This window comes from Scyliorhinus canicula, chromosome 24 (genome assembly GCF_902713615.1).
Source record: "Scyliorhinus canicula chromosome 24, sScyCan1.1, whole genome shotgun sequence".
Taxonomy (NCBI): domain Eukaryota; kingdom Metazoa; phylum Chordata; class Chondrichthyes; order Carcharhiniformes; family Scyliorhinidae; genus Scyliorhinus; species Scyliorhinus canicula.
The window spans coordinates 22,330,432-22,342,431 of record NC_052169.1 but is presented as its reverse complement, the minus strand read 5'-3'; the positions used below and the strand labels follow the sequence as shown (position 1 = coordinate 22,342,431).

The 12,000-nt window shown below is 48.3% G+C and overlaps 2 protein-coding genes across 2 annotated transcripts in view; one reads left to right on the top strand and one right to left on the bottom strand.

Moving 5' to 3' along the window:
* malt3 (MALT paracaspase 3) overlaps positions 1-12,000 on the top strand; it is a 242,432-nt gene that overhangs the window by 48,229 nt on the left and 182,203 nt on the right. The window lies entirely within an intron of this gene.
* Positions 1-12,000, bottom strand: part of alpk3a (alpha-kinase 3a) — an 81,738-nt gene that overhangs the window by 50,020 nt on the left and 19,718 nt on the right. Inside the window, exon 5 of the mRNA XM_038784247.1 lies at positions 5,155-6,781. Within this exon, the coding sequence (XP_038640175.1) occupies positions 5,155-6,781 (1,627 nt within the window). The remainder of the gene's footprint in view (positions 1-5,154; positions 6,782-12,000) is intronic.

Below are 12,000 nucleotides of genomic sequence, written 5' to 3'. Positions count from 1 at the left end.
GTGTAAGCCCGACTCATCTACTTTATATCCCAGGTACGTCACTTGTGGGGCCAGAAAAACATATTTTACTCTTTTAAGCCGTACGCCTGCCTTTGCGAAACGCCTGAGCACTTCCTCCAGGTTCTTTAAGTGTTCCCTGTTTGTCCTACCCGTGATTAAGACATCGTCCAAATAAATCGCCACCTGCGGTAGTCCCTGCAGAATATTTTCCATCGTACGCTGGAATATAACGCAGGCTGATGACACTCCAAAAGGTAGCCTAGTATAACGAAAAAGGCCCTTCAGGGTGTTGATCGCAGCGAACTTCTGGGAGCCCTTGTCCAGTTTTAACTGCAGGTAGGCGTGGCTCATGTCCAGTTTCGTGAACAAAAGCCCACCTGCCAATTTGGCATATAGGTCGTCTATTTTCGGGATTGGGTATTTGTCCAGCAGTGCGTATTTGTTTACTGTCTGTTTGAAATCTCCACAGAGACGTATCATAGAACATAGAACATAGAACAGTACAGCACAGAACAAGCCCTTCGGCCCTCGATGTTGTGCCGAGCAATGATCACCCTACTCAAACCCACGTATCCACCCTATACCCGTAACCCAACAACCCCCCCCTTTAACCTTACTTTTTAGGACACTACGGGCAATTTAGCATGGCCAATCCACCTAACCCGCACATCTTTGGACTGTGGGAGGAAACCGGAGCACCCGGAGGAAACCCACGCACACACGGGGAGGACGTGCAGACTCCGCACAGACAGTGACCCAGCTGGGAATCGAACCTGGGACCCTGGAGCTGTGAAGCATTTATGCTAACCACCATGCTACCGTGCTGCCCCAATTGTATCGAGCCGTCTGGCTTCAAAATTGGTACCACCGGCGCTGCCCATTCCGAGAACTGTACTGGTCTGATAATGCCGTCGCGCCGTAACCTTTCTATTTCGTCATCTACTTTCTTCCTTAATGCAAAAGGTACTGGCCTGGCCTTACAAAATTTCGGAAGGGCTTCTGGGTCTACGTGAAAAGTTGCTTTGGCGCCTATGATTTCCCCCAAACCTTCCTGGAAGACCTCAGGGTATTTTTGGAGTACTCCACTCAACTGCCCGCTTCCACTCTGGAAAATTTTCATCCAATCTAATTTCAGGTCTTTCAGCCAGTTCCATCCAATTAAGCTCGGTTCGGAGCCCTCTACTATCGTCAACGGTAATCTGAGCAATTGTTTCTCATATTCCACGGGTACATGAGTCATGCCTAGAACTTCCAGGGGTTCCCCCGTTCGACGTTTTAAGTTTCGTCGATGTTTATGTTAGGGTTAGTGGCTGGAGTCCATCTTTGATTTTTTTTTTAATGCTGCCACTCCCATTACTGATACGGCCGCCCCCGTGTCTATTTCCATTATTGTCGGCCGACCGTTCACCCATGGGGTAATCTTAATAGGTTCTGCTTTCTTCATCGCAATATTATATAATTGTTCCCCTTCGGAGGAGGATGGGGCGTCTAGGTTGTGTACTTCCCTGCGTCCCCACCTGCTATTCCTCTTTTGCCACCTCCTTCTAGGGTTTCTGTCGCTGTTACCCCACTCTGTCTGGTGCCAGAAACGGTCCTTCTCTGTTGGGGGAGCCTCAGCCGGTACTTCCCTCTGTCTCCAGTTAGTCCTGGCAGACTTGGGGGCAGTTCTGGGGTTTTCCTTTTTCCCTCTATTCCTCAGGCTTTTCCTGAGAGCGGCTATCTGGTAGCAGGACCCGTTGTGGTAGTCCCTCTCACAGGTATCTACCTCCATTGGCGTGCCCTGTAGTTCCTGCGCCCCATTTGCTGCCTTTTCTAGGGCCAGTGCGAGCTGTAACGCCTGCCTGCAGTCTAGCCACGTTTCCGCCAACAGGCGTTTCTGTATTGTGAGGTCGTTTATGCCACACACTAACCGGTCCCGAAGCATTTCATTTAGCGTCGGGCCGAACTCACATTTTTCCGCCAGCCTTCTCAGGCGGGTCAAGAAATTTGTGACTGACTCCCCGTCTTCTCGCTTCGCTGTGTAGAATCTGTACCTACGCAAAATGAGGGGTGGTTTTGGGTCGTAGTGCTCTTTCACCAATTCCGTTACTTCTTGGAAAGGTTCCATGTCTGGCGCATCGGGATAAGTCAGACTACGTATAATGGCGAAAGCGGAGGGTCCGCACGCCGACAGCAGGATAACCCGTTTCCTTTCGTCCGTAGTTATATCATTGGCCCGGAAGAAGTAACACATTCTCTCCACATACTGGGACCAGTCCTCAATAGTCGGGTCGAATGCATCTAACCTCCCAAAAAACGGCATTTTTGAAATACCCTCCGAGTGCGGCAGCTGGTCTCCGCTAAGTTCTTTGTTTACCTCGTCGCCACTGTAATAATCCACAGGAGGCAGGAGTCCCATCACCACACCAATATTTATTGCCAATAACTAGATACAAGAACAGCTCCAACAGTGCTGCTAGCATTCCAGTCAACTTAAGACTGCATCACAGGTGCTTATATGGGCCACCTCAATGAGCTATCATTGAGGGAGCTCATACTCCAATTGGCCAACCAATAATGCTAATTGGAGGTCATTACACATGCTGTGACAGTTTCACATCAGGATCAGCAGATAGGTGGGACGTCAGTTCAACACGTTATTGGGATGACAACAAAGTAGCTCTCCCTCAATGCAGCGCCTAAAGACAAGTAAATCCATCAACACTCTGGGCAGTTCATCCTCACAGCCAAGATTATTGGGGTTTCTGTTCAGTGTCCTAACCACTGTTGGCGTCTGATCCTCAATCATAATAATAGAGTTCAACACCAAAATCCCAGCCAACCTCATACCAAAACTCCAAAGCCTAGGGCTTGGCTCCTCACTCCACAACAACACCTCCTCCACAATAGTCCTCAATACCGGGGCCCTGCAAGGCTGAATATGTAGCCCCCTACTCTACTCCCTGCACACGCACAACTGCGTGGCAAAATTTGGTTCCAACAGGTTTGCTGATGACACGACTGTAGTGGGCCGGATCTCGAACAACGACGAGTCAGAATACGGGAGGGAGATAGAGAACCTAGTGGAGTGGTGCAGCGACAACAATCTGTCCCTCAATGCCAGCAAAACTAAAGAGCTGGTCAGTGACTTCAGGCAAACTATGGTTCACATCCCTGTCTCCATCAACGGGGCTGAGGTGGAGATGGTTAGCAGTTTCAAATTCCTAGGAGTGTACATCACCAAATATCTGTCCTGGTCCACCCACGCCAACACTACCACCAAGAAAGCACAACAGCGCCTATACTTCCTCAGGAAACTAAGGAAATTCAGCATTTCCACACTGACTCTTATCAACATTGAAAGATGCACCATAGAAAGCATCCTATCGGGCTGCATCATAGCCTGGTATGGCAACTGCACGGCCCAAGACCGCAAGAAACTTCAAAGAGTTGTGAACACAGCCCAGTCCATCACACGAATCCGCCTCCCATCCATTGACTCCATCTACACCTCCCGCTGCCTGGGGAAAGCGGGCGGCATAATCAAAGGCCCTCCCACCCGGCTTACTCACTCTTCCAACTTCTTCCATCGGGCAGGAGATACAATAATCTGAGAACACGCACGAACGGATTCAAAAACAGCTTCCCCACTGTTACCAGACTCCTAAACGACCCTCTTATGGACTGACCTGATTAATACTACACCCCTGTCTGCTTCACCTGATGCCAGTGTCTATGTATTTACATTGCGTACCTTGTGTTGCCCTATTATGTATTTTCTTTTTCTTTTCTTTTTTTTCATGTACTTAATGATCTGTTGAGCAGCTCGCAGGAAAATACTTTTCACTGTACCTCGGTACACGTGACAATAAACAAATCCAATCCAATCCAATCTCGAAATGGAAGCAGCCATTATCTTTCTGTAAGAAAGGAATGGATCCTCGAAATAGAGCAAAAGCCTCAATCTGAGGCTCCCATCTGCTGACACCTGATCACAGGGGCTGCCTCCGTTCTAACTTCCTTTATCGGCAACCTGTTACTGTCCCGTTTCTAAAATAGAGCAAGTACAACACAGGTCATCTGTTTATCTCATCCCTTGTTCCGTACTGTAACCAATCACTGTTTTCATAGAATTTACAGTGCAGAAGGAGGCCATTCGGCCCATCGAGTCTGCACTGGCTCTTGGAAAGAGCACCCTACCCAAGGTCAACACCTCCACCCCATCCCCATAACCCAGCAACCCCACCCAACACTAAGGGCAATTTTGAACACTAAGGGCAATTTATCATGGCCAATCCACAAATGTCATGCCGGGTGGGAGGGGTCTTTGATTATGCTGCCCGCTTTCCCCAGGCAGCGGGAGGTGTAGATGGGAATCCATGGATGGGAGGCAGGTTTGTGTGATGGACTGGGCGGTGTTCACAACTCTTTGAAGTTTCTTGCGGTCCTGGGCTTTGGACTGTGGGAGGAAACCGGAGCACCCGGAGGAAACCCACGCACACACGGGGAGGATGTGCAGACTCCGCACAGACAGTGATCCAGCCGGGAATCGAACCTGGGACCCTGGAGCTGTGAAGCGATTGTGCTAACCACTATGCTACCATGCTGCCCACAAATGTCATGTCGATGTACCATTTGTCAATGCACTCTGTTGATTATTCTTTTTGTCTACTAAGTACGTACTGTGTACGTTCCCTCGGCCGCAGGAAAATACTTTTCGCTGTACTTTAGTACATGTGACAATAAATCAAATCAAATCAAATTTAAATCAAATCAAAAATCGCTCTCGATCATGGAGAGACCATTTAAAACTCCTTCGCTGCTCCGCTGATGAAATCTTCTTGTGCAGGCTCCAAAAGAAAGTGTTAAAGAGAGGCTCTACTTTATCCCTAATTCACTGATGTTTCCCTGACAGTTATACTTCCTTGCACATGTTGTGGTATCATGTTTAGCCTGTTTAGATGAGCTTACGGTTTTTCCTCCCATTCTGGAGGTGACCCATCGCTATAATCAAAAGCACCGGCTAGAACAGATGTCATCACATTCAATTCCTGTCAGACAGTGCGTGCTTTTAATGCTCCTATAAATAGGCCTGAAGTGCTTTTTGCATGACCCTCGAGCCCAACCCGGGACACAAACTTGCATGAGGTCACCCCAGACGAAGAAAGCACTTACCTCAGAGAGAGCTTCCCGAGCCAGCTGCTGGGCTGGCGAGGCTGGTTCCGTGCCTGCTGTGACGCCCGCGAGCACTGGTGGAGGTGAAGCTTTCGGTTTCTCCTCGGGCAGGACATCTGCCAACATGCACACGGGCCACGGAGCCGGCTGTAGCGCCGTATCCAAAACACAGAGAGGATTGTCAACATCCTCTTGAACCCCTTTACCAGGCACGTCCACGGAAGGTAAGCCACACTCTGGAGATTCATCCCTCTTTTCGGGCCCTTTTACCACAGACGGCTGCCGAACACTGTCGGTTGCGTCATCGTCAAATGTGCCGACATTTTGAATATCTGAATGGACCCCGGGCATTGCGATGTCCATCTCAGGCTTGGACGTTCCCGCATTTTGCAGATCCTCCGATGCGATGTCACACCCTGGCATCGCCTCCATCAAGTATGGCACATGAATGCTCTCCGATGCAGGTTCCTCCTGTTGGCCAGTATGAAGGCCCTGGGAGCTAGCCTGCTCGCCAGTCTGCATGACCTGAGGTAACTGCGGCAGCCTGTGCATCTCAGGTTCCTGAATAGTTTCAAAGAACATATCTTTCACAGAAAAATACATATCCTTGGCAGGCGTTTGAAGACTGGAATATATTGGCTCTTGATCCGACTTTGCGTCAATCGTCAACTTAGCATCTTCAGGATCTGTGACCTTGGGTGGCTGGCACTGTAGTGGTGTTAGGTCTTTTTGTTTCCCGGGAAACGCAGCTTTTGGACTCGAAGGTGCTGCTGAATGTTGCCTCCGTCCTGATGTCGCTGATGACACCTGCTCATCAATCTCCATGTAATCCCCAGTCCTAACAGATTGAGTATCGTCGCATTTTGCCTCTCCCTTCACAGTATCTGGGAGGTGCTGCAATGAAGTGCCGGGGTCCTTGTTCCTATCAATCCCGTTTAGCGCACTTTCATTGTCCTGAGAGCCTTCCTCAGATTTTCCCGCCAATAGTTCGCCCTCTTCTTTCGAAAGCTTTCGTTTCTTCTTGCTTGCTGCAAACTCCTTGCCTGTGGGTTGCAACTTAATAAGCTCAGTCGTTTCGTAGAGGTAATCGATGAACGAAATGCCATTTTCCACCAGGCCCTCCAGTGAATTATTCACCGGCGGTTTCCCGCCTTTGGCCGCGGCAGTTTGGGTCCCTTGGGGGCCCGTCAAGTAGCCATTTTGAACCTCAGTTGCTGAAGCATTCGTTATGCTGGGTGTGGCGGCCATGTTCTTGCGTGGCACTGCCTCAAGATCAGGGATGCGCACTTTGACCACATCGTCTCGACTGGTTAAAGAGTCGGGTGGTGAGTTTGCATTGGCCTCGCTGTGCGACTTGCGTTTCCGCTGGGCCCTCTCCGGACTCGCAGCCCTCAGGAAGTCTTGGCGCCGGGCATTTGCCGTGTGCGCCATGTTCTCCTTTCCCCTACTCCGAGCCTCCTCCAACTCGCGCCTTTTGGTGTGCGCTTTCTGCTTGAGCCTGGCAAACCATCGCTGGTGAATCTTGTATTCGTTCATGGTGCCAACCTCCAGGACGCCAGAGCAGGACACAATCCCTTTGTTATTCCTGGCGGAAGCTTGGTAAATGGCCGCATCGTCCTCTGTACACCTGTTGGCACAAAGGTTTCCTGGTTACAAGCCTAATCTCTGAAGTCAGTCAAGAAAACATTGAGTGCACTGAGATACGGACATTGAAATGTGTACTGATGTGGGAAAGGTATCAAATAAAGTGGGGACTGGGGATAGTCACTCCGGCCTCTTCTGACAGTCCATTCAGTCATATATTGTAAGTCCATACATCTGCCTTTGTTTGTTAATACACTTGAAAGTGTCATTTTCCCCACACCCTCAACAGCCTTTCGAGGAAAAGTATTCCATATTTTCACTATTTTCTGTGCTTCCCTGTATAATCTCACTCTTGCGTTAAGGTGGTGTGTTTATCCCTAACAGAGGAGGTCGATTTCCCCTATCTAATCCTCGAATCACCTTAAACACCTCAATTAGATCAACCTTTCATCTTCTATATTCAAGAGAATTCACGCCCAGCCTCTGCAATGTGCCCTTTTCGCCCCGGTGTCATTCTGCTGATTTTGGATTGTGCCTCTTCTGCGGCCAATGTACTCTTCCGAGGGTACGGTGGCCAGCACTGGACATAATACCCTCAGTAGCTTTAATCCAGGAGACTGCGTGAGATCTGGGTTGAAGCCACTTGTATTGTTGTCACAACCCCTCCTCCGAAGACCAGGGGGAAATAATACTCGATCTCCTGGTGGGACTCATGGAGTATGAGCTCCCTTAGGTAGGGAGCGGAGGTCAACCATAGGGCTCATTATGAGCAAGGTATAAAAGAAGACCCACTTCCTCCCCTAACCCCGTAACCCCACCAAACCTGCACATTAAGGGGCCATTTTAGTACGGCCAATCCACCTAATCTGCACATCGTTGAGCACTAAGGGGCAATATATCATGACCAATCCACCTAACTTGCACATCTTTGAGCACTGAGGGGCTATTTATCATGGCCAATCCACCTAACCTGCACATCTTTGGACACTAAGGGGCAATATATCATGGCCAATCCACCTAACTTGCACATCTTTGAGCACTGAGGGGCTATTTATCATGGCCAATCCACCTAACCTGCACATCTTTGGACACTAAGGGGCAATATATCATGGCCAATCCACCTAACTTGCACATCTTTGAGCACTGAGGGGCTATTTATCATGGCCAATCCACCTAACCTGCACATCTTTGAGCACTGAGGGGCAATATATCATGGCCAATCCACCTAACCTGCACATCCAGCACAGTGTACATGGATTTTAGTAAGGCGTTTGATAAGGTTCCCCATGGTAGGCTTATGCAGAAAATAAGGAGGCATGGGATAGTGGGAAATTTGGCCAGTTGGATAACGAACTGGCTAACCGATAGAAGACAGAGAGTGGTGGTGGATGGCAAATATTCAGCCTGGAGCCCAGTTACCAGTGGCGTACCGCAGGGATCAGTTCTGGGTCCTCTGCTGTTTGTGATTTTCATTAACGACTTGGATGAGGGAGTTGAAGGGTGGGTCAGTAAATTTGCAGATGATACGAAGATTGGTGGAGTTGTGGATAGTGAGGAGGGCTGTTGTCGACTTCAAAGAGACATAGATAGGATGCAGAGCTGGGCTGAGAAGTGGCAGATGGAGTTTAACCCTGACAAGTGTGAGGTTGTCCATTTTGGAAGGACAAATATGAATGCGGAATACAGGGTTAAAGGTAGGGTTCTTGGCAATGTAGAGGAGCAGAGAGATCTTGGGGTCTATGTTCATAGATCTTTGAAAGTTGCCACTCAAGTGGATAGAGCTGTGAAGAAGGCCGATGGTGTGCTAGCGTTCATTAGCAGAGTGATTGAATTTAAGAGCCGTGAGGTGATGATTCAGCTGTACAAAACCTTGGTCAGGCCACATTTGGAGTACTGTGTGCAGCTCTGGTTACCTCAGTTTAGGAAGGATGTGGAAGCTTTAGAAAAGGTGCAAAGGAGATTTACCAGGATGTTGCCTGGAATGGAGAGTAGGTCTTACGCGGAAAGGTTGAGGGTGCTAGGCCTTTTCTCATTAGAACGGAGAAGGGTGAGGGGCGACTTGATAGAGGTTTATAAGATGATCAGGGGAATAGATAGAGTAGACAGAGACTTTTTCCCCAGGTGGAACAAACCATTACAAGGGGACATAAATTGAAGGTAAAAGGTGGAAGATATAGGGGGGATGTCAGAGGTAGGTTCTTTACCCAGAGAGTAGTGGGGGCATGGAATGCACTGCCTGTGGAAGTAGTTGAGTCGGAAACTCGTAACTGAACTCCAAATGTTCAGAATGGAGTTCAGTTACGAGTGGCATACCACAAGGATCTGTTCTGGGGCCGTTGCTGTTTGTCATTTTTATAAATGACCTAGAGGAGGGCACAGAAGGTTGGGTGAGTAAATTTGCAGACGACACTAAAGTCGGTGGAGTTGTAGACAGTGTGGAAGGATGTTGCAGGTTACAGAGGGACATAGATAAGCTGCAGAGCTGGGCTGAGAGGTGGCAAATGGAATTTAATGTAGAGAAGTGTGAGGTGATTCACTTTGGAAATAATAACAGGAATGCGGAATATTTGGCTAATGGTAAAATTCTTAGCAGTGTGGATGAGCAGAGGGATCTCGGTGTCCATGTACATAGATCCCTGAAAGTTGCCACCCAGGTTGATAGGGCTGTGAAGAAGGCCTATGGTGTGTTGGCCTTTATTGGTAGAGGGATTGAGTTCCGGAGCCATGAGGTCATGTTGCAGCTGTACAAAACTCTGGTACGGCCGCATTTGGAGTATTGCGTACAGTTCTGGTCGCCTCATTATAGGAAGGACGTGGAAGCTTTGGAACGGGCGCAGAGGAGATTTACCAGGATGTTGCCTGGTATGGAGGGAAAATCTTATGAGGAAAGGCTGATGGACTTGAGGTTGTTTTCGTTAGAGAGAAGAAGGTTAAGAGGTGACTTAATAGAGGCATACAAAATGATCAGAGGGTTAGATAGGGTAGACAGTGAGAGCCTTCTCCCGCGGATGGAGGTGGCTAGCACGAGGGGACATAGCCTTAAATTGAGGGGTAATAGATATAGGACAGACGTCAGAGGTAGGTTTTTTACGCAAAGAGTGGTGAGACCGTGGAATGCCCTACCTGCAACAGTAGTGAACTCGCCAACATTGAGGGCATTTAAAAGTTTATTGGATAAGCATATGGATGATAATGGCATAGTGTAGGTTAGATTTTTGACTTCCCATGTCGGTGCAACATCATGGGCCGAAGGGCCTGTACTGCGCTGTATCGTTCTATGTTCTATGTTCTAAACGTTAGGGACTTTCAAGTGGCTATTGGATAGGTACATGGATTAGGGTAGAATAATGGAGTGTAGATTAATTTGTTCTTAAGGGCAGCACGGTAGCATTGTGGATAGCACAATTGCTTCACAGCTCCAGGGTCCCAAGTTCGACTTCGACTTGGGTCACTGTCTGTGTGGAGTCTGCACATCCTCCCCATGTGAGCGTGGGTTTCCTCCGGGTACTCCGGTTTCCCCCCACAGTCCAAAGATGTGCAGGTTGGGTGGATTGGCCATGATAAATTGCCTTTAGTGTCCAAAATTCTATGATTAACCTAGGACAAAAGTTTGGCACAACATCGTGGGCCGAAGGGCCTGTTCTGTGCTGTATTTCTCTATCTATCTATCTATCCTTGAGCACTAAGTGAGCAAGTCACAGCTAGGATCACACTGGGAGTATTATGCAAACTATTATACATATGTAAATAAATTAACGTTTGTTAACAACAGGTTCCTTGTGAGTTATTATAATTGTTATCTTAATGATTAATGTAAGACTTGGGGGTTACCTAATAAAGACATTAAGGTATCAAAATAACATGTTGGGCAGACACTTCAATTCACACTTGGAACACCGAGCAGAGTTCTGGCCTCCACTTAACGTTCATTGGAGAAGTTAGGAGGAAGATTTACAAGGATGACGCCAGAATTGAGGGGTTCAAAGTACAGGGAAAGTCTGAAGAGGCTGAAGCTCTTTTCTCTAAAGAAGAGGCCTTAAATATAAGACAGTCACCAGTAAATCCAATAAGGAATTCAGGAGAAGCTTCTTTACCCCATGAGTGCTGAGAACTTGGAACCCCAAGTTCACCTCAGTTGAATCACCGGCACGGTGGCACAGTGGTTAGCACTGCTGCCTCACAGTGCCAGGGACCGGGGTTTGATTCCTGCCTCGGGTGACTGTGTGGAGTTTGCGTTTACTCCCCCTGTGTGCGTGTGTTTCCTCCGGGTGCTCCGGTTTCCTCCCACAGTCCAAAGATGTGCAGGTTAGGTGGATTGGCCATGATAAATTGCCCCTCAGTGTCGAAGGATGTGCAGGTTAGGTGGATTGGCCGTTCTAAAATGGCCCCTTAATGTGCCGGTTAGGTGGGGTTATGGGGCGAGGGGTGGGAGTGGGCCTAGGTAGGGTGCTCTTTCTGAGGGTCGGTGCTGACTCAAGGGGCCAAATGGCCCCCTTCTGCACTGTCGGGATTCTATGTACTGGCTAAAAAAAGTTCTCCTGAATGCAATTTAAAAATTTCCCTCCCTGCCTAGCTTGCACACCAGAACTATCCCTGTTAATATTTGCATAGTTAAAACCCCTGACTATTTCTGCCTTATTATTCCTACACAGTTCTGAAATTTGATTACATAGTTGATCCTCTGTCTCTCGCTGACCATTTGCGGCCACACACTCAACAATGTGTTTTTTGCTTCTACCCATATGGCCTCATGTCTTGCTCCTTCCAGGATATCTTCTCTCCTCACTACTATAATTGATTCCTTGATCAATATTGTGACCCCTTCCTCCTCGTCCACCCCTCCTCTCTACCTCATCTGAACACCCTATAACCAGAAATGTTGAGCTGCCAACAATCTTTCAGCCACATTTCGGTGATATCACACTCTCTATCTGTGCCCTCTGTGTCCTAAGCTCATCTGTTTCACTCCTCAGGCTCCTTGCATTAAAATACATTCCATCTAGCCTTGCTAGACTCTTTCATTCTTATCTAGCCTATGTTCGCTCAGCTGCTCAGACTCGCTTAATGGCATTTCAACTTCTAATTCCATCTCATGTGTTATACACTGTTACAGAGTGTTCTGAGAAGCCTTTCCCCTTTCTGAGCATGTGCGGGCTTTGGGCGTGGGGCTTCAGTCGGCACAGAAGCCATTCCAGTGCTCCTGTGTTCCTTTGTTTCTGTTAAACGTTGTTATTTATTTCTATCATTAAGATCCGTCTTTTA